We start from the raw sequence: 27467 nt of genomic DNA on the forward strand, positions 1-27467 counted from the left end.
GCTGCTAGGGTATCGATTGACCCAGGGGCACCGGCAGCTCATGGTTCGGTCAGACACAGAGGAGGACATAGAGGCACTCCAGCAGCGGCACCAACATCACAGGTACTTGCTCCGGCACCGGTGGTTTGATGCCCTGCAGGGCTCAGATCACCGCCAGCTGCACTCTGCAGTCCAACTCCTCCTGAAAATCCGCCTCTCTGCGGGGTCGCTTCGGGGTCATCACGGCAGCCACCGGCACCAACCTGAGCCCAGTGCCGTGACATGATGGTGATCGATGACGATGTTTCTGGGTTTTCCTTCTGTGCTCGGCCCGGTCCTTCCCCGAAGCCAAGGAGAATGGCAATGATCCTGACATCCTGGAGTGGGATGACACCAACGATGGCCTGTCATGGTCACCTCTCTCCCAGGAGGGCCTCGGCAGAGGGAGTGGACAGTGAAGGTTCCGTGTCCATGGGTTCTACGCAGCCCTTCGGCGTCTACGCCCCCAACACTGGAGTTGATGGATCGGATTTTCTTGACCCAAAAAGTTTCTCCATTTTGTCCAGATGGGCCCCACGGTCTTTGGGATCATTTGATCACAAAGACGACACCCTATGACATCATGCGATGCCCCCAGGCAGAGGATACAGACCTCGTGCGGAGCCGTGATAGATATGGTCCGCGGGCACTGGGAGCATCAGCAAAAATCGGACACCATAAAAAACAGCTGGCGAGTGGTCAATGACCGGCAGCTACTGAGAGCAATACTGGTGGGAATCGACCACGAGGGAAGAAAACTTACTGTACCGCCCCACCGAGGCACAAACAGGGAGGAAAAGGGATTCCGGTACAGGAAGTCTGTAATCGACCAGGAAATAATGAAAAACCACAATGAAATACAATGAAAAGAGCAGAGCTCCTTAATCGTGAGATGAAAGCTCTGCATAAAAAACGAGACAGAAGAGGGACCCCACGTAGACGCGCAGATAGTGGCCAATGATATCACCCATGTGTCAGGAATACCATCTTACCTGACCCTAGGAGAACCTATACTAATTGCAGGTATAACATTTCTGCATGGGCTAACCTGTGCAAAGCAGCAATTACTATCCTTAACAGAAAGCACAAGGGTAATCTGCATGGAGCAGACGTTACTAGCGCTCGCAACTTGCTGGCCAGACTGGATGGATCATTTGGTCTTTATCTGCCATCATTTACTGTTACTATACTATAAAACGTGGTCATTATGGAGCAAGAGAAAAGCCCCTTTGGTCATTATGCTTGGATATAGTTGCTACGATGATGTAAAGCAAGTGTGTAAGATAGAACTGATAATTGTTTTGCTGCACATGAAATGTTAATAGCTGGCTAGCAGTGATATTTAAATATAAACTAAAATAAGTTGGAGAAGTGCATACTACTCTGTTGCACAAATTAGTTGTGTGTCATGCCAGGAGAACAGGGCTGTAGCAAAGTCTTGCTATATCAAATCAGTGGTGTCACGGCCTCCTGCACAACCCTGATCTTTGTGGATGAAACCTAGCAGGCAAGCTGAAATTTCTTAAGAGCCTCTCCTATCAAATTTTATCCAATGCATTGCCCTAACATATGCACATGAATGAATAGACAGCAGGACAGGCATGGAAATACAATAGGTGAATTATGCCTAAATATAGAATTCTTATAAACTAATTGGAGTCTTTTGTCCAGCATTAATTCCTATTCTTCCAATAATTCTAAGACAAAATATTTGGGTATGTTGTGTTAGGACTTTATTGTCTCCTAATTCACCTGACTTTCTTCCAGCTCAATATCTCCACCTCTGCTTATTATTTCCTTCTCCACAGTGCTTTCAAAGACTCTCCATGCTTTCTCAATGTCTGCTATTTCAGTCTCCAGTTCTTCAATGTCCTGGTCCTGCTTGGCAATGTGTTTTCTCATTATTCTGGAGGGACTTCCTGGCTATCTCTATTTTCCTAATATGGTGAGCAGTATTCTCTTAGCTTTAATAAACTGAGGCCTTATATGATTCAATGAAATTTCATGAGCCCTGTAAAACAACAGACATTCTTTCGTTAGTCCTCAACATAATAAAGTATTATAATCGTAGATAGTCAAATCCTCTCTTCTTCAAGGGTTAAAATTTCTGCAGAAACAATGAATCAGGCAACTTTGTAGAAAGTGGGGTTAGAATACATTTCATTTATAAGGATGACCTAGAGATATACTGTTTTTATCCCTCTTTTCTTAGTGTCCATTACTGTAGCAAAGTGGCTAGTAAAAACAAAAATTAGTTCTTACCTGATCATTTCCTTTACTTGAGTCCAGTTAGACTGGTCCAGACAAATGGATTATGTCTACCGACCAGAAGATGATGTTTGCTGATGTCACCCTTATATGGATCCATGCTGACCTCAGATTACTAATATTATCTGTAACAAGCTAACTTAGGAAATGTTAATTCCTTCATATTCACTTATCAACACAAATTCCCTCACTCTCTTTTTTCTAAACTAGAGGGCTCCCAAAAAGATATCATCTAGGAAGCAGAAACATGAATTCAACCCTGTAAGCACTAACCTGCTTAAGAGAAACATCACAGGTTACATCTTGCAGCCCGTAATCCAATAGAAAGTGCATGGATTTCTATGCAAAATTATGCAAACGAATATATATTCTTGCAAGTTTGGCAGCTGAGGGAGATTTCTGGACTGGTCTGACTAAAGGAAAATAAATTATCAGATAAGTGATTTGACTTTCCTCTTCATCCAGTCAGACCAGTCCAGATGAATGGCTTGTACTCAAGTTACTGCTATCCTAGGCGGGACACTGCCAAACATGTCTTCAACACCTCGGAAGGAAAGACAATCCTCCTCTGCTCTGAAATGAATGAGACAAACACTATGGTGAAAATACTACTTATCTGAATTTCCTTTCCTTGAATATAGTCAGGCCAATCCAGACAACTGGGTTATATGCACATGAATCAGCAGAGAGAGATAGAGAACAAACAGCTCACTGTCATTCCTTATATACTTGTGTGCTGACACCTACCCGCTAGTATTTCTGTAAAAAGTCAACAGAAAACAACATTAATAGAACCATAACAGTTAATGTAATTACAGTTATCATTATCATTATCTTTAAACTACTACACTTCCAGAAAAAACTAAGGAAGACACAATGAAGTATCCAATAGTAGCATAAGGAATCGCTCACTTGTGGCAAAGCAAAGAAAGAAGTAACGCTTTCCCACCCTACTTATTTATCTGTGATAAACATCTGCTGCAAGGCATAGCATGAACTAAGACACTGAAGATAACAGTAGTACAGAAAGGATTCCAGACTGGCCTGACTATATTCAAGGAAAGTAGTAATTTCACCTCTCTCTTTATCCATTCAGACCAATCCAAAAAAGTGGGATGTACCCAAGTTACTCCCTTATAGGGTGGGGTGCTGCCTAAGGCTGCCACAAAACTGTCAAAGCAACAGATGCTACCACTGCAACATCCAGAAAGGGAAGCAATATAGACCAAGATGCTGCTCTACAGATCTCCAAAAGGAGACCACTTGCAACTCCGCCCACAAAGAAACCTGAGACCTCATGGGGTGACCCCAAAACTACTTTGATAATGGAGTACTAGACTCCACATAAACCTCTATAAACACCTCTTTAAGTCAGTATGCCACCATAACTCTAGTGGGTGCCCCACTTCTCCATCCTCCACTGTACAAATGAATAATTAGATCAGATCTCCCAAAAAATGTAAAGATCCTGAGACTGAGTAAAGGATGTCCCCTTACATCCCAGCATAGAAGCAACATGCATTCTTCCAAAAACGTTGATCTGTAAACGAAAAGCAGGAACTTTATTGGTTAAAACAAATTCTGAAACTGCTTTCGGTACAAAGGAAGGAACCATATGAAGTTGGACCTAATCCTTGAGAACCATAAGAAAGTGTTTATTAGTAATTACAGCATCTTCAGAGTAAGAAGTTGTAAAAGAATGAAAGTATACAGAAAAAAACCCCAAAACACCTTAAAGGACCAGATCCAGAGATCTGGCTCAGTCCATTTTAAACCTAAGGCGGCAGGAAATCTTGGTCCAGGGAGAGGTCCCTGGGAAGGTGTATAACTAATGCAAAACCATCAAAGGATTCACCAGTGTATATAAATGAGATCACAAAATGAGCTGGTGTTAAATATGAATAACTGAGACCGCTGTTGTTTATGTATAACTTTATCAATACATTTTATCAAGAGGAAAAGGGACCTCAGTGCTGGTGCAATTTCTGAATATTCAATCAGATTTTAAAACCAGTTGGTACAATCATAGGTCCTGTAAAAACCTCTTTTTTAATTTTGTTTTTAAATTTTTTAGTTAAAACAAGTGTGGTGATAGATCAGCTACTTTCAATCTTATGAATACCGAAATTCCAGTGCCGCATGAGATAATTGTTTCAAAGTTTGCTGTTCAACCAGCATTCAAACATTGTAGCTATTGGAATTTGGTTAATATTGTAACGAGTTTTCACAGTCTGTGTATATTCCAAAGAAGCCCATAGACCAGTGGTTCTCAACCTTTTTTCTGTCGGGACACACCTGACAGATGGTTCTCATATGCGTGACACACTGACCCATGATCATCACCAGGCTAGATGTAAAAGTACAGTTTGCATCCACGGGAACCCCCCTGACCCACAATAATGAATGTAAAAAAGAATTATGACATTCCCCATACAACTTACCCTACAAAAAAGATATTCTGGTTCTGGTGTCATCTCAGTAACAGCAACTCAAACCCCTTCTACGTCCAGGCTCAATAGCCCTACTTATGAAAAGACAGCAGTTATCCCCAATGCATGTCCTCTTGAGAAAACACAACAAATAAGACTGATAAAACGCTTACATGCTAGTAAAATATCTCATCTCGGTAACAGACACAGAACCGACCCAAACTACTCCCAGGATCTGTAGTAATGCACTAAACTAATCTGCACACAGTTACACCTGTTTTATGGAATACACTCAAACAGGAGCAACCCTATCTATGAAAATGCAACACTACAAATATTAAATCAGGTCCTAAAAACCAATACACCTCTTATTAGGAAAACAGAACTAGCAAGCAGCTATAGATCCCCACACACAAATAATTGTAAAACTATACTAATAAGCAGAATAAATGTTTCACAACAACTATGAACAGAAATAACATCCAACAATTAAAAACTCATAAAAACTATTAAAAATTCTCCAAACACCAATAAAATATTTCAAAAAAAGCAGACACATCACATAATATTAAATAATTAAAATGGCAGTCAATCAAGAAAAATAAACTTAAAAAGCCACCTTTACTTACCCCCTCTAGCAGCTCTCCTACTCCTCTTCCATGCAGGCTGTAGCACACACCAGAAGCAGCAGTAGTGGCTAAGCTCTATACTCATGGTCCTCTTCCTTAGGGCCCATGTCTCTCACACACACACACACCATATCAGTCATGCCCCCATGACCAGTTTCTGTCTCTCACACACCAATCATCTCCCAGTCTTTGACAAACACACCAGTCACCTTCCTGAACAGTTTCTCTCATGCCATACACACACACAGGCTTCCCACTCCCGTGTTCCACTTACATATATGGGTTTCTCACTCTCATAATCACTTTCTCATTCTCACACACACTCACCAGTCTCTCACTCCCCATGCTTGTTCTCTCCACATGCACAGGCTTCTCATTCCCATAATCACTTTCTTTCTCTCACACACATACACAAACACACACACCAGTCACCTGATCTCTCTCATGCATACACACAAACAGGCTTCCCACTCCCATGTTCTCTTTCAGATATACAGGCTTCTCACTCCCATGCTGTGTCTCACACACACCCAGGTTTCTCACTCCCATGCTCACTCTTCATATTCACAGGCTTCTCATTCCCATAATACTTTCTTTCTCTTTCTCTCACACACACACATACACACACACTAGTCACCTGATCTCTCTCATGCATACACACACAGGCTTCCCACTCCCATGTTCTCTTTCAGATATACAGGCTTCTCATTCCCATGCTGTGTCTCGCACACACCCAGGTTTCTCACTCCCATGCTCAAGCTTCTCATTCCCATAATCACTTTCTCTCTCTCTCACACACACACACACACACACACACACCAGTCACCTGATCTCTCTCATGCATACACACACACACACACACAGGCTTCTCACTTCCATGTTCTGTCTTACATATACAGGCTTCTCCCTCCCATGCTGTGTCTCACACACACCCAGGTTCTCACTCCCATGTTCACTCTCTTCACATGCACAGGCTTCTCATTCCCATAATCACTTTCTCTCTGTTACACACACACACACACCCAACACCAGTCTCTCTCTCATTTCCATGCTCGCTCTCCACGTGCACAGGCTTCTCATTCCCTGAATCATATTCTCTCTCTCTCACATTCACATACACACCAGTCACACCGTCACCTTACCAACCAGTCTCTCTCTCATACATGCACACACACACAAGCTTCTCACTCCCATACTTTCTTTCACATACACCCCCACAACACCAGATTTCTCACTTCCATGCTTTTTTCTCTCTCTCACACACACACACACAGTCACATCCCTGACTGTCTCACACTCTCACATACACATCAGTCATCTCCTTGAGCAGTCACTTTCATTATCTCTCACATATACACATACATCATCTCTCTGACCAGTTTCTCTCAATCACACACATGGTCTCGGTCAAATACATTCTCTCACTTACACACAGGCTCTCAATCACACACACATTCTCTCACACACTGGCTAGCTGGCTGCTTCTATCTCTTTCTCTCGCTCACTTCCTCTCTCTCCCCACCCCCCCCCCCCCCGAGCACAAATGGTAGCTGCAGCAGCCTCCTCCTCCAGCCCCCGCAGGCCAAGAAGGAAGAATTCCATCGGTTGCAGGAGGCTCAAGCTGCTGTCTCCTTTCCTGATTACCGGCTGCTTCAATTGCTCGGGGGCCGATGCTGCAGCGGCCGCTGCTACTTTATCACGCGGCACGGCTCTTTCTTCTTCCCGCGCACCGCGTATCACTTCCTGTTCCGGGTCACGGGGGGGGGAGGGGGCGGCAGGCGCAGGAAGAAGAAAAGGCCAGCCACGGGTGCCACAGCTTCTTTTAGCACTGCTGTCGTTCCCACTGGGCTTGAACGTGCTGATAGCCCGGAGGCAACGGCAGCAATATCGTCTATATAGCATCTATAGAATGTTAAACTATCTGCAAATGGCGAATTTTCTACCCATTGTGTTTCAAAATCCATCATGTAGATATTAGCAATACTGGGGGCCATGGTGGCCCCCATTGCGATCCCGGAAATTTGCTGATTATATTCTTTTTGAAAAATGAATACATTTTTGGTGAGTGCCAGTTGAGCCAAATTGTAAATGAAATGTGTGGGAATTCTATGAGGACGTTCTCTATTTTCAAGAAGATTAAACAAAACCTGTAAAGCACTGTCTTGCGGTATTGAAGTATAAAGAGATTTAATATCAAGTCTAACTAACCATCAGTCAGTGATGTCCAGATTCAAATTTTCCAACATGTTTAAAAAGTGAGATGTATCGCGAATATAATATTTTCCTTCTTGTACATATTTACGCAAATGACAATCAACGTATTGGGATAAAGGTTTTAATATAGAATCATTAGAAGAAATGATTGGTCTTCCCGGCGGTTTTTCTAAACATTTGTGCAGCTTTGGTAAGGTGTAAATGGTAGGTGTTCTGGGGAACTTAGGATTTAAAAACTGATGTTCCCTACCAGTAATGAAACTCTTCTTTAGCAAGATCAGTGATGATTTTAATTTTCTTTTGCAACAATAATGTGGAATTTGACTTCAATTTACAATAAGTAGATGTATCTTTTGAACTGTCGCTCAATTTCTTGAACGTAATCTACTTTATTCATGAGAACCACTGACCCACCTTTGTCAGCAGGTTTTATTACTAAGGATCTATCCTTAGATAAAGAAAATAACATTTCTCTGGATTCTCTTTTTAAATTGTTGCAATACTTGGAATCCCTCTTCTCAAGTTCTTCAATGTCTTTTAATACAAGATGTTGAAAGGTCTCTGAGTGGATTTACTGGGCCTGGAGGATTCCATGTAGAATGACATTTTACAAGTGAAGTGTCCCTTGTATCGGCAGGAAACTGATGGAAATAATTTTTCAAATTTAAAGATCGAATGAATTTCTGAAAATCAACCCTAAATTGGAACGCGTCATGTTTTTCGGTGGGTACGAATGACAAACCTAAATTTAATAGCTTGTTTTCTTCTTCCGTTAGCTGCAGATCTGACAGATTGATCACTGCATTTTCTTGCCTATGTTCGTCCCTCTGTACGCCCCCCCGTGATCTGGTAGTGACATTCATTGGTGTATTTCAAAATTCTCGCCAATGTTTCTTCCTTCTTCTTTTTGGGTTTCCACTTTCTAAAAAATTGTCGTCAGAATTCATATCTTCTCGTTCTTCCTCCTCTGAGGATCCCTCTGAGGAGTTATTGAAAGTTACATGTCTTGCTTGTTTGTTTTTGGGTTGCATCCACGGATATATATTACCTTGTTCATAGTCATTCTCGTCCCTTTTATATTTGGATGTTTTATAGTCCTTCAATTCTCTCCTGAAATTATCTATCGATCTTTGGAGATCTGAATAATTATTATCAAAACTTTCAGCACTTAAATCTGCTTTTAGTGTGGTTCATTTTTCATCTAATTCTGCTTTGATCTTATTGCATAAATAAAGTCTGGCACTCACCAAAAACCTTTTCATTTTTCAAAAAGAATATTTTCAGCAAATTTCCGGGACCGCAATGGGGGCCACCATGGCTACCATTAAAGAATAGCTTACCAGTATCACAATTTTTTAGATACAGAAGGAACTGTACAGATAAAAACAGTTATAGAGAAAAATCGCAAGAATTGATGAAACAATTTAAAGCTCGAGGTTATCCGAATAAGAGCATCAAGGATGGATACAAGAGAGCTTTATATAGTGATAGAAAAGATCTTTTGGATTACAGAAACAATAAAGTCAAAGTACCAAATGACAGCTTGATGACATGTGTTATAAGATATTCTCCGTTGAGCCAACAAATCAATAGAAGTATACGTTCTCATTGGTCCATTATACAAGTCATTGATGGATTTCAGAATATGGACTTTAGAATGGCATACTCAATCAAAACCTAAGAGAGATTTTATGTCCAGTTCTATTACCAACGGAAGACCAACAACAGATAACCATAGATGGAAAGGGACTCATAGGTCATTACAAATGTGGCCATTGTTCCATCTGTCCCCAAACCATGCAACTCAAGAATTTACAAATAAAATCACTGGACGTAAATATACCTTAAGAAATTTTACAACTTGGGCATCTATGTAGTTTATCTTATGTGTCCGTGCTCCCGTTACTATATAGGCCAAACTACGAGAACCTTTAGGCAAAGAATTTGTGAGCACAGGAGTTGCATTAATAATCAAAAAGTAAATGCACCAATGGTACATCATTGCACAGAATTTAATCACCAGTTTGAACAATTGAAATGGCTTGTGCTCGATACAGTTCATTCGCATATAAGAGGAGAGGGGATCGCGCTAGCATCTATATAAATAAAAATGTAAAATAGTTTGGACGTAATTGATAATCTCAGAAACTACTGCACCAATTGCTTTCAAATTTGGACACAACCTTGCATTCACTTTCGGCAAGGTTCTTCTCTATCTAGATTACATAGATGTCACACGGTTACAGAGAAAAACATGTTTTTACATGTGTGTGGGGAAAACAGCGACATCTGCTCGACAGACATTTATTTATTTAAAATTTTTGTATACCGACGTTCGTTATGCAAACATCACATCGGTTTCCATGTAACATAAAACTGGCCAACAGGGCTTTACAATGAAACTGATAAAAGAACTGGGGGGGGTGGTAAGAGGGGGGGAAACCTGAAGGGAAATTATTGTACAAGAAAGATATAAGCGAGGTATTATAAGACATGCAATACACACTATATACCTTGGGAAATGAAGCTGCTGTACTGCGCATGCGCGGGCGGGAGCACACGTCGGGCACAGCGGGACCAACATGGCGCTGGGAGGAGCAGCAGCGGTGCACGTCAGGCACAGCGGGACCAACATGGCACTGGGAGGAGCAGCAGCGGAGGACCGGCGGCGATATCGGGCATGGTGGTGTCAGCCGGCCGAACCTCGACACCTGGGAGGAGCTGTGGCGGCGATCTGGTACGGCTCACATGCACAACAGGGAGGGATCCTCGTTGACCTCGCGTCTTCAGTAGTGGGCCGCGCAGAACCGCACAAGAGGGAGAGGGATGGGGGGGGGGGATCAGCTGGGAGGGCAATGCGAGCGGGAGGGGATCTGAGTCAGGGAAGGAGATTCAGAGAGGGTGTGCTGTCACTGACGAAAGGGTAGGGAGTAGGCGGGGAGAGGTGACAGTGAGGGGAGAGAGAATGAAGGGGGCGGTGAGTGTCAGGGGAGAGACACAGAGGGGAGGGGTGAGTGTGAGGGGTGAGAGTTGGAGTGGGGACAGGGGAGTGAAGGGGGAGTTAGTGACCAAAGGGGGAGGGGTGAGTGTGAGGGGAGAGAGTTGGAGTGGGGACAGGGGAGGAAAGGGAGGAGTGAGTGACCAAGGGGGAGGACGATGTGTGATTGAGGTATATGACCAAGGGGGGGGGGGGGAAAGAACCTGACTCTGCCACTGCAACGCGTGGCGGGCCACCGCTAGTTTTATATAAAAGAGAACAATGGATACTTAAAATGCATAGCGAAGAACCTTATGGCTTAAACAGCCGAATAGATTGGTCCAGTTTAAGTTAAATTACAATCTGATAGGTTGAAAATTAGAAATATAAAATAAAAAAAAAAAATTACAATCTGATAGCCTCAGGCATTTAAAATTCCTTCTTTAAATGGTTACGGGTAGTAACCGCCACATCAAGCAAGTTACTCCGATGCTTGTATACCCAGACTGCACAGATCAGTACCTTGTTGAATGCTGTCTGAATGTAAATCCTCTTTTCCACATTTCTCCCTGCCATTGAAGCAGAGATTCCTTTAGTTTACTCTCCACAGAGGTCAGACTAAGTAGCCCTTTAGTTCCCAGCCTTCTCCTTATATCCACTTTTATGAATAGAAACCACATCCACCCTTTTCCAGTCCTCCGGAACTACTCCAGACTCTAAAGAAGCATTGAAAAGGTCAGCCAGTGGTCCTGCCAGGACATCTCTAAGTTCCCTTATAAAACCCTCAGATGTATTCCATCTGGCCCTATCACCTTATCTATTTTAAGTTTAGTTAGCTTCTCACGAACACACTGTTCTGAAAATCGACTTAAGGTTTACCTCACTTCCAATCTTATTTTTGTTTGTTTTAAATGGTCCTCCTCCAGGCTCTTCAACAGTGATCACTTAACAGAAATATCTGTTAAACTGGAAAGCTTGTCCAGGAGAGATTCAGGTATACCCAATGGTGTCCTGGGCCAAGGGATTGGGTGCCATGACCACCAAGAACACTCGACCTTGCCGCTCCCTCTGATGTCATCTTCTCCCACCCACTGCAACTATTTAAATCTCAGTGCAGAGGCACGCAGTCACCAGCACCCTGCCGAAGCCACTCCAAAGGGGTGTGCCCCTGGGTAAGAATTTGGAAAGGCTCCTCTTTTCCTTAGATGGGAAGGAAAACAAAAACTAGAGTAATTACCTCTACACCAGCAATAAGAGTGGCAAAGGGACTGATGGATATTCATCTTGCTCGAAGGGTAAGTCAAACATTGTGAGAATCTTGTCCTATTTCTTTTTCATCAGGGGCCTCAGCTAGTCCTGGCCATAACCAGTCCTCTCATAACCCCTTTGGACTTATCAGTGCTAGTTCACCAGTTAACTTTGATCCAGTGGAGACGCATCTTTACTGCCAACTATTGATAGAGGAAGTATGCAGCCCCTACAGACTGTGACTAGTATTCCAACTATCGAGTGTTTCTCATTGCTATCTATTACACTTCAGCCATTGGATTTAGGCTCTGAAGTAACCGAGCCTGAAAATGTCACCTTAGTTGATGTATGGAGAGCTGTTACTAAGACAGAGGAGTCGTTATCCCAATCAATATCCCAATCAACTAACTTTTCTATTGAAACTAGGAAAATACATGATTATGGAACTCGGCTAATACAGCTAGAGTCTTCTGCTTCAACTTTAACTTCACAAATCACAGCTATCCAGCCAGTTGGAATTTCCTTTATTAAGGACACTTAATTATATATAAACAACTTGAAGGGCTGGAAAATGCTATGAGGTGTAAAAATTTGCAATTTTTAAAAATTTTCCAATATCTAGAATGCTATCAGCTAAAGAGCTATTTAAAAAATATGAGGGAAATTCTGAATATTTCCAATGAAAGATATTTTAATTTCAAAAACCGGTTTAAGAAAGGTAATCAAGGTTCTGATGACAATATGGATATTTTGCAGGCTGAAAGCCCTAAATTAACATCTTTTTTTAGAGGCTTCTATTGATGCTATACCAGCTAGAGCTACTTTAATAGTTACATTTAGTTTGGAGCAAGATAAAGAATCTTTGTGCTCCAAAAATGTTTTGAAAATAAAGATCTTTGTTTTCTTGGTCAAAAAGTTCAAGTTTTTCCTGAGGTGTCTAGCAATACCGAAATTAGAAGCAAGCAGTTTCTGTGTCTGAGACAGATAGTTGTGGCCTCAGGGGCCACTTTCTTTCTCAAATTTCCTTGCAGATGTCTGATAACATATCAGAAGAATAAGTTTGTATTCCTAGATCCTGCTCACCTGGAAGTTTTTCTTGCTGCTAAGGGTGGTTGATTGGGAAGGTTGCAACAGCTTGTTTAGGAAAGTTTAGATATAATTGTATATTTTTCTCCCAATTAGTACAAGAATACATTGTACTTTCTCTTTTTGTATGTGTAATTTTTTCTTTGGCAAGCTTCCCAGTTTTTCCAATGTGGACTGGAATTATTGGAATACTTTGTAAAGAGTAGAAATTTTATTATATGACAATTTGGATACCTTTCTTTCTATTCTAATTTGTTTACTTTTTCTTTATTTCATTGTATGATGATAACGAATTTGATAAAATCTAAATTTAAAAAAATTGTTAAACAATTTTTGTTTCTTCCTCATCAGCCTCTACATATTCTTCCCCTTTGAATCTCACAATGCTGCTTTTGCATTTCCATCACTAACATATCTTTAAAAAAAAAGTCTTGTCCCGTTTTACTGTATTTGCTTTTTCTTTTATTTGAATTTTTGCATTCCTGACTACTTTCCCAGCTTATCTTAATTTTTCCACATACTGTTGCCTGTCTTCTCTTTCTGCAATCTCTTGTAGTTTATGAATGCTAACCTTTTCAGCTACTTCTTTAGAAAACTATAACAGTCTCTTTTTCCTCTTCCCTTTATTTACATTCCTATCAAAGGAGAAATTACTACTTACCTGATAATTTCCTTTCCTCTGAGGGCTGGTCAATCCCCACCAGTGGGTTTGCTCAATCTCCAACTGCCAGCAGATGGAGAGGGAGCCAAAACAGACGTCATGGCTATATTGTCCTGCCTTGACTTCACCCGCCAGTATTCTCTGGAAAAGCCAAACTGTGGACAAACTGATTATACTTGAACATCATCATTAACAATCAACCACTCATGCCTCCAATCCAACGGGAACATTGTCAACAGACAAAAGTTGTAACATAGCCACTAAACTAAGGGAGCTAGAAAGCCACTTACCAATCTTCATCGAAGAACAGAAATCACACACTGCAATATTCACCCTGAAAAGGCTAACCATAATTTCAACATCGGCAACACCTAGGGTAGGTCTGGGATTGACCTGCCCTCAGAGGAAAGGAAATTATCAAGTAAATTGGTAATTTCTCCTTCCTCTGCATTCTGGCAGGTCAATCCCACCAGTAGATTGTACCAAAGTTAATCCCGAAAAGGGCAGCAGGCTACCAGCTGAATAGTCAAAACCACTTGGGTGATCGTGGCGTCCTCCCTAGCCCAAACATCCAAGCAGTAATACTTGGAAAAGGTGTGCAAAGATGAGCACATCGCAGCTCGGCATATCTCAGCAGGCTGCAACAAACGAAGTTCCGCCCATGATACTGCCTGAGCCTTTGAGGAAAGCGGTCTAATCTGTTTTGGCAAAGCAACCTCAGTAGCCACATAGGCAGCCATATTGTTACTCGTTTTACTGGTGCTCCCTGTTTACCACCACCATGGATACAAACAGGCGATCAGACCTCCGAACAGATTTAGTCATCTCCAAGTACCCCAGCAAATGAAGCTTGACGTCCAAGGAACATGAAAGATGGTACTCACATTCATCAATGTCCCTGTCCAAGTTGGGCAGGGAAATAAACTGATTCAAATGAAACTCGAAACTACTTTTGGCAAAAAAGAGGGCATAGTCAGAATTTGTACCGCTCCCGGAGTCATACTTAGAAAATGAAACATGGGGGTGGCTTGCTGGAATGGTGGCTACTACCTGGCGATTACTACCCTTAACTCAATAAGCCTTCACGTGGTTAATGCAACTCCAACATTGCTGTCTGCTTCAACGGCATGGGGAAATGTGGAAAAGAGGATTTACATTCAGACAAAATCCAACAAGGCATTGATTTGTGCAGTCTGGGTAAACAAGCATCGGGGTAACTTGCTTGATGCGGCGGTTACTACCCTTAACCATTAAGCCTTATGCTTCACTTTTGATGCGACTCCATTACTCTGCATCAACGGCAGGGGGTGGCAGGAAATTCGAATCAATCAGTTACCAACAAAGGCCCTGAACTTGGTGGTCGGTGAAACAGATAAGTATGGGAAAATAAGTGTGAGAGCTTGTTGGGTAGACTGGATGGGCCGTTTAGTCTTTTTCTGCCGTCATTTCTATGTTTCTATGCTTCCGACACAAAAGAGCCTATAGTTCAGAGACCTGATGTGCTGAACAGATTGCTACCAGAAAAACTGTCTTCGTTTTCCAGTCGGCAGGAAAGAGCATGCAGCGGCCAAAAGTTCAGACCTGTCAAGAACTCCATGGGGCTGACGCTAGCCCGAATGGCAACACCCAGTACTGGAAGTACTGTTTTCCCACCACAAATTGGAGATTCTTCCTGTGACTGGGGAAGTTCTCGATGTGAGTGTATGCATCCTTTAGATCGAGGGAGCATAGCCAGTCCCCTTTTTGCAAAAGGGAGATCAAGGTGCCTAAGGAAACCATATTGAACTTTTCTTTTTTCAGAAATGCCCTTAAGTCTAGTATGAGACAGTCCTTCTGTTCTCTTTGGAATTAGGAAGTACCTGGAGTAGAATCCCTGCCCTCTTTACCCTGGTGGGACAAGTTCAACTGCTCCGGCAGTTAAAAGGGAGGAGAGCTCTGCTAGCAGAACCTCCTGATACGCTACCTGCCTCCAAATCAGACACAGAGAGCAATTTGGAAGGACACCCAATAAATTCAACTGGTACCCTCAACAACGAAGGAAAGAACCCACTGGTCCGAGGTTATACTGGGCCCATTGTTTCGCGAAGAACTGCAGCCTGCCCCAGACCAGAGGGTCCAATGTCCCGGCTACACTTCCTACGACCCAGTCAAAACCCCGTCCCTGGAATTGAGTGATGCTCCAGCTGGGGCTTGAGCGCTCTCTGCTGCTTGGGATGGCCACAGGAGCCCTGATGCTGTTAATGGGAGCAAGAGGGCAGAGGATAGTATTTCCTCTGGCAAAAGAAAAGATTTCCTCTGTCCCATTCTCGCTGACCTCCTAGGAGGATGGGTCTGGAGTGCTGGTGGAGAGTTGTTGGAGGGTCTCATGGGGGTACCGGAGCTGGGACACCACGTTCCTCACCCTATCTCAGCAAGTTGCTCCTGTACCTCCAGTCGGAGAACAGATGCCCGCAGCCATGCCATTCTGTGGGTGCTGATTCCTGCTGCAGATACCCTCGATGCCATCTCAAAAACAACATAGGTCGTTCAGACTTTGTTTCCAGCTCTCCAGGCCCTTATACACCAGCGACTTGAGGGAGTCCTGCTGCTGTTGAGGCAGCTGCTTGGCCACCTCCTTAACCTACTTCCTGATATTACATGAGTACTGGCTCATGTAGAGCTGATAGGAAGCAATGCAGGCAATGAGCATGGCCCCCTGAAACACTTTCCGCCCAAATGCATCCATCGCTCTGTGTCCTTCTCCGGCACCAGAAGACTGGTGTTCCTCGCTGTGGGATCGCTTCGGGGGCATCGCAGCATGAGCCAGTGCATCCCCGTACCCAGCAACATATATCGATGGGGACCAGCACCGATGCTTCTTCAGCTTCCCTCGATGCTCAGCCTAGTTATTCCCTGGAGCCGAGGCAGATGAGGAACCAGACATCCTCAGCCACAAGGAGATAGATGGTGGTCTATGCCCGGCACCACTATCCACCGATGGCACCAGTCCCACCAATATCGATGACGTGGTATTCAAGGTCCATCAATGTCAATGCCGCAGGATTGGTCTTCAACCCAAAGAGCTGTTCCATCCTTTTGAGACAAAGACATCCCCCCCCTTTGGGGTGATTTGTACATATAAGCAGCAATCCTGGACATTATGCAATGCCCCCAGGCAGACGAGACATATCTCATGGGGGTACGTAATAGACACAGTCCTCAGGCACTGGGAGCATCGCCAAAAACTGGAAGTAGCCATGACGAGATGAAATAAAAGGGCCGCAAAATCAAAATTGATGGCAGCGGGCACCGAAGCCCCACCGTCGCAATAGAATCAATCGCGAAACGAAACTTACCAGAGGCGTCAAAAACCCTGAGTAGGAACACTAAGGGGAAGCACCGAGAGGGACCTAGAGTAGAACACCTTGCAGGAAAAAAAACGCGGAAAACGAGAGAAGTTTTCCAAAAGGCCAAAGTGAGCTCACTCACACCGTGATGCTTACAGCTCCACAGAAAAGAGAGGCTAGAGAGCGACTCCACATGAACGCGTGGGATAGGGCATGTTCAGTGTGCCAAATCAAAGTTCTAGAAACTTTGACATAAGTTTTCCATTTCGGGGCTCCATCTAATCACCAATGTGCGAGGACTACCTTCCTGCTTGTCCTTGGAGAACAATGTGCCATGAAAAACATCGGCGGGTGGTTGATGACTGGCCATCACCATGAGGCGAGTATTCAGGAATCGACCACAAAGTTGGAAAACAGAAAATTACCTATACGCCAAGGAGGCACCGACCGCGAAGGGGTAATCTACGAGGAAGACCGGAAAAAACCCAATACTTGTCGACGAAAATAAGGAAAAAGAGGAGCTCCACCACCACGAGGAAACTGCACCATGGAAGAGACTGAAGGGGAACCTCATGTGAACGCGTGGATAGCGGCATGCTGGGCATGCTCAGTGTGCTGGTCAAAGCTTCTAGAAACTCTGACAAAAGTTTTCCGTGCCAGGCTCCAACAGATGATGTCACCCACATGTGAGGACTACCATCCTGTTTGTCCTAGGAAAAGAAACACATCCCTGAATATAATAGGCTGTGGGCAAAGTAAAGCATATAGCAAATGTTGCTTACCTGATGTAACAGGTGTTCTCACAGGACAGCAGGATGTTAGTCCTCACAAATGGGTGACATCGAGGATGGAGCCCACCACGGAAAACTTCTGTCAAAGTTTAACAGAACTTTGACTGGCCCCTACTGGGCATGCCCAGCAAGGCACTGACCCTGCAGCCAGCAGGGGTCTCCCTTCAGTCTGATTTTCAAAGCTACAGGCAGTGCCTAAAAAGTAAAAACAAAACGAACCCAACACCGCGGGGTGGCGGGCGGGTTTCGTGAGGACTAACATCCTGCTGTCCTGTGAGAACACCTGTTACATCAGGTAAGCAACATTTGCTTTCTCACAGGACAAGCAGGATGGTTGTCCTCACAAATGGGTGAGTACCGAGCTGAGGATGTCCTGACTTGCACCAAATGTACCCAACGGCGTGCAAGAGGCACAACAACTGGGGAGGAATTTGGTAAGGACATCCGCACCCTACCGGGAGGTGGAAGGGTGTTGGTACATTAAGTTGGAAAAAGGTTACGCAAGACAGATTGGCCGAAGATGGAGTCCTGTCTTCCAGCTTTGTCCAAACAATAATGGGCTGCAAAGGTATGGAGAGAACTCCAGGTTGCAGCTTTACAGATGTCAGGAAGCGGCACCGATCGAAGGTGTGCTACTGAAGTCGCCATGGCCCTCACAGAGTGTGCTTTTACACGGTCTTGAAAAGGAATGCCAGCTTGCTGATAGCAAAAAGAAATGCAGTCCGCCAACCAGGAGGAGAGAGCCTGCTTACCCACAGGTTGTCCTAACTTGTTAGGATGGAAGGAGACAAACAATTGAGTGCTCTTCCTGTGAGCAACTGTACGGTCTAGATAAAATGCTAGAGCTCGTTTACAGTCTAGGGTATGCAGAGTCTGTTCCCCAGAGTTGGAATGGGGCCTGGGAAAAAAGATAGGTAGGATGATGGATTGATTGATATGAAACTCAGAAACTACCTTAGGTAAAAATTTAGGGTGAGTGCGGAGTACCGCCCTGTCTTGCAGGAGTTTAGTGTAAGGCGGATAGGTGACTAAGGCCTGTAACTCACTAACTCTGCGAGCTGAAGTAATAGCCAACAGGAATAATACTTTCCATGTGAGATACTTCAAGTCACAGGAGTGTAGAGGTTCGAAAGGTGGTTTCATTAGACGACCAAGAACCAGATTAAGGTCCCAAGATGGGGCCGGAGGACGTAAAGGTGGCTTTAGATGGAGCAAGCCTTTAAGAAAGCGTGTCACCAGGGGTTGTACTGAAATAGGGACACCTTCTATACCCTTATGGAAGGCGGCAACCGCACTGACATGCATCCTAATGGAAGAGGTCTTTAGACCAGATTCTGATAGGTGCCATAAATAGTCCAAGAACTTAGAGATTGGACAGGAAAGGGGATCAAGGGACTGAGAAGTGCACCATGATGTGTACCTTTTCCATTTATATGAGTAGGATCTTCTGGTGGAGGGCTTTCGTGAAGCTATCAGGACACGAGAAACCGAATCCGAAAGGTTAAATGGCTGAAGGACTAACCTTTCAACATCCATGCCGTCAGGGACAAGGCTTGGAGGCTGGGATGGAGGAGGCATCCGTCGTTTTGAGTGAGCAGATGCAGATCCGTTCCCAGAGGGATGTGCCTGCGGATGGAGAGATCCTTGAGTATGGGAAACCACACTTGGCGTGGCCAGTGGGGTGCTATCAGGATCATGGTTCCTCCGTCCTGGCGAAGCTTCACGAGAGTCCTTGACAGAAGAGGAAGTGGAGGGAATGCATAAAGCAGACCTGTCGTCCACTTGAGGGAGAAGGCATCCCTCGGCTGAGAGTGTTGGCTCTGAATGAGAGAGCAGTAATCGTCCACTTTGTGGTTCTGAGGGGACGCAAAGAGGTCTATGCGGGGAAAACCCCACTTGTGAAACAGAGAGGTCACTACCAGAGGATCGAGTGACCACTCGTGTGGTTTGAAGACACGGCTTAGCTGGTCTGCCAATACATTGTCCACTCCCGGCAAGTAAGTGGCCTTGAGGTACATGGAATGGGAGAGGGCTTCTGCCCAGATCTGCGCAGCTTCCTGACACAGAAGTAAGGAGCCTGTGCCTCCCTGTTTGTTTATGTACCACATGGCCACTTGGTTGTCCGTCTAGATTAAGATTATCTGATCCGATAGACGATCTTTGAAAGTTCTGAGCGCGTAGCGAATTGCTCGAAGTTCCAAGAAATTTATCTGGTGTTCGGCTTCTTCTGGCGACCATAACCCTTGGGTTTGTAAATCGTCCACATGGGCCCCCCAACCGATGTGGGAAGCATCGGTGGTTAGGATTACCTGTGGATCTGGTAGGAGAAAGGGTAAGCCCTGAAGGAGATTGACTTGAGTCGTCCACCAGGTTAAAGACAGGCGTAGCGCTTGTGTAACTGTGACGATGGAGGACAGAGGCTGAAAAGCCTGAATCCATTTGTGTCGCAGAGTCCATTGTGTTACTCTCATGGCTAGTCGGGTCAAGGGAGTGACTTGAACCGAGGATGCCATGTGTCCTAGGAGGATGAGGAATTGGCGAGCTGTGGCAGTGTGTTGCGACTGGAGCTGGCGAGCTAGGGACATGAGAGTTTGGACCCGTTGAAGTGGAAGGTAGGCTTTTGCCTGTAAGGTGTCCAAGTCTGCCCCAATGAAGGATAAGGTCTGAGATGGGACCAAGCAGGATTTCTCGTAATTGACAAGAAACCCTAAGGAAAGGAGTGAGTGAATTGTCAATTTTAGGGAGGATTGAGCAATCTGTTGGGTGGAGGCCCTGATTAGCCAATCGTCCAAGTAGGGGTAGACGTGGACACCTTCCTTCCTGAGGAATGCTGCTACCACTACGAGACATTTGGTAAAGACTCGTGGAGCAGATGCCAGGCCGAAAGGTAGTACCCGGTATTGATAATGGTCGTGGCCTATCAGAAAACGCAGATACTTGCGATGAGATTGTTGTATCGCAATGTGGGTATAAGCGTCCTTGAGGTCGAGAGAGCACAGCCAATCCCCCTTTTTCAACAGAGGGAGCAAGGCGCCCAGGGTTACCATCTTGAACTTTTCTTTTTGTAGATACTTGTTGAGGGCTCGAAGGTCCAGAATTGGACGTAGCCCTCCTGATTTCTTTGGTATTAGGAAGTATCTGGAGTAGAATCCTTTCCCTTGTTGACAAGGAGGGACGGGTTCTATAGCATTTGATTGTAGAAGAAGGAATACTTCTTGTTGTAATTGAGTCAAATGGCTGGTTAGACTCCATGCCTGAAGGGGCGGGGAGTCTGGTGGAAGTGTTATGAAGTTGAGGTGGTAACCCTGTGCGATAATTGCGAGCACCCACTGATCTGAGGTGATCTGTTTCCAACGGTGTAAAAAGTGGTACAGACGACCTCCCACAGGGATGTGTGGAAGAGGGAGTTGGTTTGTGCTCAGTACAGGGAAGTCAAAGGCCCGCCGCAGGCCCAGGAGGTGGGGCTACAGTAGGTCTTTGCTTTCTTGGCTGACGAGGCTGAGGCCTGTTAGAGGACCGTGCAGGACGAGCCCTAGTTGACGGAGGGTACCCTGTTTCCCCGAAAATAAGACAGTGTCTTATATTAATTTTTGGTACCAAAGATGCACTAGGCCTTATTTTCAGGGGATGTCTAATACCGTTGAGCTGCTGGCTGCCCCTGCGTCAGCCATGCCTCACCAGTGTGCTGTCAGAGAGAGGTAAGAGTGTGCAGCATTCATGGTAGTCAGCTTGGGCTGACTCTGCTGCTTTTGAACCTCTGCACACTGCTTGGAAGGGGTCCCCCGACTGGTACTGCCACCATCCCCAGATGTCTGTAATCTTGCTGCCACTGTCACTGCTGCCACTTGGCTATTGGGGAGGCGCCGATTGCTGCTACTGACACTGAAGCCCATTCTGCTGCCTCCTCTGTGCAGGCCCCGTGGGCTTCCACTTCCTCCATGCTGATCTCGTACATTGTGAGATCTGCATAGAGAAAGTGCTATTCTTGCACATTCCCAAAGATCACATGTGCCAATCACTAAAAAGTAATTTTTATTTTTTTTTTTACCTTTGCTGGCTGATGTTAGTTTTCTAATCGGTTGGTCACAGGCTTTTTTTTTTTCCACCTTCCCTTTCTTATTTTTTTGCCAATTCCTTTTATATTGTCCTTTTTTCTTCCGTATTTCTTTTCTCTCCGTCTTCTTCCCTCAAACACAGTCAGGTTCTCATTCTCACATGCATTTCTCTCACACACACACAGTCTCTCACTGGCTCATGCTGTCTGACGCTCATACACACAGTCTCTCTCTCACTCCCACATGCTGTCTTGCTCAAGCATAGGCTCTCACCGTCACACGCTGTCTCTCTCACACACACACACAGAGGCTCTCACATGCTGCCTCTGCAAACATTCAGATCCTCACTCTCACACACAATCTCTCAACTCATCTCATACACGCACGCACCCTCTACAGACCCTCAGCCTCTCTCTCACCTCTGGGCCTCCTCTTCGCGGGTCGCCGCAGGATCGGCTCTGCAGCGGCCCTGAACTTCTCGGGCCTCTTCCTCTTCTTGGGCCGCTGCGACTTGGGATTCGCAGCAGCCCGCGGCGGCTCCTCTTCTTCACGCGCTGATGCTCTTTCTGCTTCCTGCCCATGCGGCTCCGGCAACGTTTACTTCCGGGCCGCACAGGCAGAAAGGAGGAAGAGCATCAGTGCATTTGCACGCAATCTTTTTCTTCGGGCAAGGAGGCTCAGCGGCCGCATGAGCCTCCTTGCGCCCGGGCGCATCGGCTCCCCTCCGGATACCACTGCAGGCCTCCTCTTCGCGGGTCGCTGCAGGATGGGCTCTGCAGCGGCCCTGAACTTCTCGGGCCTCTTCCTCGCTACCGGGCCTCTTCCTCTTCTTGGGCCGCTGCGACTTGGGATTCGCAGCAGCCCGCGGCGGCTCCTCTTCTTCACGCGCTGATGCTCTTTCTCCTTCCTGCCCATGCGGCTCTGGCAACGTTTACTTCCGGGGCCGCACAGGCAGGAAGGAGAAAGAGCATCAGTGCATTTGAACGCGATCTTTTTCTTCGGGCAAGGAGGCTCAGCGGCCGCATGAGCCTCCTTGCGCCTGGGCGCATCGGCTCCCCTCCGGATACCACTGCTCGCATCTGCTCCTAATACTTTGGAAACTTTATTTTAAAAAAATAAATAAATAAATAAAAAATGACGTCACAGGATTGACTGGCCCACCGGGGGAAGCCTGATCCCCCGATAGGTCAATCCGCCCCTGTTTACAAGGGATGTCTTACTTTCGGGGGAGGTCTTATATTTAAGAATTCGGCTAAATCCCTACTAGGTCTTATTTTTGGGGGATGTCTTATTTTCGGGGAAACACGGTAGTAGCGACGTGGTCGAAAGAACGACTTCTTAGAGTCCTTCTTTTGCGGTTGCTTGGAGGTCACCTCAGGTGGGACAGATGAGAGTTGTTTCAACGTCTCATGGTGGTCTTTTAACTCCGCCACAATCTGCTGAATTTGCTCTCCAAACAAATTGTCGCCTAAGCAGGGTAAATCAGCAAGACGATCTTGAACCTCTGGGCGAAGGTTGGATGACTTTAACCAAGCCCAACGTCTGGCTGAGATGGCTGTAGCTGAAACTTTTGTGGAAGCATCGAAGATGTCGTAGGCAGTCCTAATCTCGTGCTTCCCTGCCTCAAATCCCTTGTGAAGAAGGGCCTGAAGCTGCGGTTGGTATTGGTCCGGCAACGTGTCAGCATAGTCTTGCATCTGCTTAAGGATGGCTCTATTGTATTGAGTGATGTAGAGTTGATATGAAGCTATGCGTGAAATCAACATAGCTCCATGATAGACTTTCCGTCCAACACTATCTAGGAACTTGTTGTCCCTGGTAGGTGGGGTAGAAGAGTGAGGCTTAAGACGCTTGGCCTTCTTCTGCGCGGACTCAACTACAACAGAGCGATGATCCAGTTGAGGTTTTTGGAAACCTGGTGCTGACTGGACAAGGTAGGTGGAGTCAGCTTTTTTGTTAACTGGGGACACTGATGAAGGAGATTCCCAGTTTTTCTTGAGCAGATCCAAAAACACCTGGTGTATAGGGATGGAAGCGATGATTTTTGGAGCATCCAGAAATTGAAGGAGTTCCATCATCTGGTGTCTGTCATCAGCTTCAGATTGTAGTTGAAAAGGTACAACTTCTGACATCTCTTTCACAAAATTAATGAAAGATAGATCCTCAGGAGGAGATCTTTTTCTACTCTCTGTAGGAGATGGTGGCGAAGGCAAATCTGTGTCAGAAGATGTATCATCATCATCACCCCAGGTATCATAGGGATCATGTGGGGCTTGTAGCCCTGATGGACCTGGCTGAGGCTCTAAAGGCATCGATGGAAACCGAGGTGGAATCGGTGCGGTAGGTGGAACCAGAAATGGCATCGATGGCTTCGGTGCTGCCGATGGAATCGGTGCCTGGCGCGGAATGGATGGAACCGAAGGATATATCGGTGGAGATATACCAGAAGGTATCGATGGAACCACCCCGGAAGGGGAAATCCGGAACGGTGTTTCTCCTGCCGATGAGAATCCAGTTGGAGACGGTGGTGTTGTCGATGGTACTGGAATCACCGATGGAAGGGCCGTCATGAGCGCCTCCATGCGGCTCAGTAGCGGTGCTAGCGCTTGTATCAACGGCTCGGTGGTCGGTTCCCTCCTCGGTGGCGAAGCCGGTGCCGGTGTCGGTGCCGGGGGCGGCGATGGAACCGGTGCCGGAGACGGTGCCGATGGAGGTTGTAATTTCTTCATCGCTTTCTCGATGGCCTCCTGGACCAGCCGGTCCAGTTCTGCCCGGAGACCAGGGGTAAACATACCCGGCTCGACGGGAGAGGGAGGCTGAGGTAGGGCCGGAGGGACCACCGTAACCGGTGGGATCACGGCCCCCGCACCCCGGGAGGGTGAGGGTTTCCTCGATGCCGGCGAACGAGACGTGGACGGTGTCCGGTCTGTTCGCGGCTTCTTTGTCGGTGGCTCGGCTTGAGCAGAGGTCGATGGTTGTGGATCCTCGACAGGCCGAGATTTGTGCCGTCGATGGCGATGCTTTTCTTTCCGATCCCCTCGCCCATCCGGGGAAGGGACGGGAGTCGACGGCCGAGAAGCGATCGATGGCGGACGGTCACCGGAGGGTTGACGATGATGGTACAACTTCGACGGTGCCGGTTCCGATGACGTCGATGCTATCGATGGCGTTGGGGTGGGTGCATGGAAGAGGAGCCCCATCTTCTCCATCCTGGCTTTGCGACCCTTGGGTGTCATTAAGGCACATTTGGTGCAAGTCAGGACATCATGCTCACTACCCAAACACATTACACAAACCCTGTGGGGGTCTGTGATGGACATAGTCCGGGTACAATCCGGACAACGGCGGAACCCCGTTGCCATGGCTTGAAGCCAAAATTTAGGCTGGGGATCGGTAAGTGCCAACAGGCCTCGAGGGCCAAAATCGACGGCAGTCGATGGAAGAAGGCAAAAAACTTACCGGGTTCCGTAAGATGACTAAAAAATTTGTCGAAGGGAGACCCCTGAGGGGCAAATTTCTTAGGAAATTAATTTCCAAATTCCTGTCAGGAACGTGGTTAGAGAGCTCCTTTCACCGCGTGGCAACTGCTGCGCGGAAAAAAGAAGACTGAAGGGAGACCCCTGCTGGCTGCAGGGTCAGTGCCTTGCTGGGCATGCCCAGTAGGGGCCAGTCAAAGTTCTGTTAAACTTTGACAGAAGTTTTCCGTGGTGGGCTCCATCCTCGATGTCACCCATTTGTGAGGACAACCATCCTGCTTGTCCTGTGAGAAGGACTAGTACAATCTACACAAAGCAGCTGATACAGCAGTGCTGTAAAATTAAGAAGGAAAATGGCCAAAATTTGTTAACTAAGGAGTTTAAAGGGCTAAAACAAAATATGAATAGAAACATCTAAACAAAAAATATTTTGATTGTGAAAACAAAATCTGCAAAACTGGACAAAATTAATCCACTGTCAGAGGATATTCTAATATACACGTTTAAAAGCTCTTACTGGAAAGTTCTTCAGTTGTTTCTCCAATAGTATATGCAATGTAGGTATGAAAATTTTTATAATTACAAGAATTGCTTTTAATTTTCTGAGTGACAATTTGTTGCTGTCAAAAACCCTGGTTAATTTACCCAGATATATTAATCCGGCTAACTTTCCTAGCCTAATAATGTTTGAGATCACTTTATCTGTGATCATGAATAAGAGAAAGAGTTGTGGTTTACAGAAATCTGAAATTAAAAGAGGGAATATGCCAGATATTCACAAGAAGATAATCAATGTGAACAAGCAAACAGTATTTCATATTAGGCAAATTACACCATGCACCTAATCCTATTCAGGACAAAAACACTAGTTGCTTGCCTTCAAATTTCACAAGAAAGAAACATTATATACAAAGCTTATGCGTATTTGGCGTATACTCCACTTTATTTCTGGATTATTGTGAGGAGATTCAACTCATTCATTTTTGCTGTCAGATATTATAGCTCCCTCAACTGCCTAAATAAAATATGTAATAACATTTTTCTTATCAAGGAAATGTTCAAGAATACGTGCTTATATTACCACTACTACAGTTAAAAAACAAAAATGCACAAAAACGTCTTACTTTACTTCCTTTTCAATCTGTTGTTGCTCTCTGTTTAGTTTTCCAAGCTCCTTTTTTTTTGCTTTTATTGACTCTTCTGCTACAGAATGAAGGCCTTTCCTTCTCTTCACATCTTCATTCCTCTCATTCAAGGAAGCATTTACAGCATTGATTTTTTGCTCATTGTGAAAAAGCTTAAAAATTTGCAACTGAATCCTGCTTTCTTGCAGTTCATTAATCAGCATATGGTAATGCTCTGCCTATAAACAGATAAACATGAAAAAATGTATAGTGATACTTAGAGAAATCTTTAAGAAGCTTATCCTACTGTCAAAGAAAATTTACATTTATTTCTCCATTAAGGTCTAAGTGGCCCCAAGCTACTTTATATAGTGGGGGGAAAACAGAACACATTTAAATTAATTTTATTGTTCTAACCGAACACCACAAATATTAAACTTTACTGATTAGCAAATAAAAGAGCATGCTATACTATGAAAGCAGTTTTAAAACTGCCAAAAAACAAAGTCCACAGATAAGACAATATATAACTAAATTGTAAAGGGAAAAATAAAAACATACTTACCCATTGAAAACAGCAGTGAGTACAAAATATCCACAGACTTTGCACCTGCCTTTTCTGCAGGTACATTTTTTATAAACAACATGCACAAATTTGGGAAAATATGATCAATGTGCGTTATTTTCCAATTCCGCTCAAAACACACCCCTAATTATTGCATGTGTGCTATAGAACTCCATAAATACCTTTAGATTAGAGGGACTGAAGGCAAATTTCAAACAAGTAAGTTTAAAGATAAAAATTGCCATTTATTGGGTATATGGATTTGAAATATTGCCCTCTAACCACCAGACTCAAAATTCATTACATTAAAGTAAGTACATTCTATTTATTCTGACCTGTCAGGACTAAGTTTCACCATGGCACCTGGGATTTTTAAGGGCTGCTCCTGCTACCACTGCAACTATTCCCTCCATGATGGGGCCTGCGGACATGGCTCTCAATGAGTTTGAGCCAAGCGATTTCTGAAATCCCACGCTGGTTGCAGTCTCATAAGACTTGAGACCAGAAGGGTTTTCAAGCACCACATGGCTCAAACTCACCATAAAACATTTGGTGCAGTCCTCAAACAACTGGAAACAGTTGTTCCAAACGTGGCAACAG

The 27467-nt window shown here is 45.0% G+C and overlaps 1 protein-coding gene across 1 annotated transcript in view; it reads right to left on the reverse strand.

Annotated features, from left to right (window-relative positions):
* The window catches only part of SMC1B (structural maintenance of chromosomes 1B), a 941781-nt gene that overhangs the window by 837482 nt on the left and 76832 nt on the right, over positions 1 to 27467 (reverse strand). Inside the window, 4 exon segments of the mRNA XM_029600056.1 lie at positions 1771 to 1914; positions 1916 to 1980; positions 1983 to 2029; positions 26303 to 26541. Of these exon segments, the coding sequence (XP_029455916.1) occupies positions 1771 to 1914; positions 1916 to 1980; positions 1983 to 2029; positions 26303 to 26541 (495 nt within the window).

The sequence above is a fragment of the Rhinatrema bivittatum genome, chromosome 4, assembly GCF_901001135.1.
Source record: "Rhinatrema bivittatum chromosome 4, aRhiBiv1.1, whole genome shotgun sequence".
In the NCBI taxonomy this organism is placed as follows: domain Eukaryota; kingdom Metazoa; phylum Chordata; class Amphibia; order Gymnophiona; family Rhinatrematidae; genus Rhinatrema; species Rhinatrema bivittatum.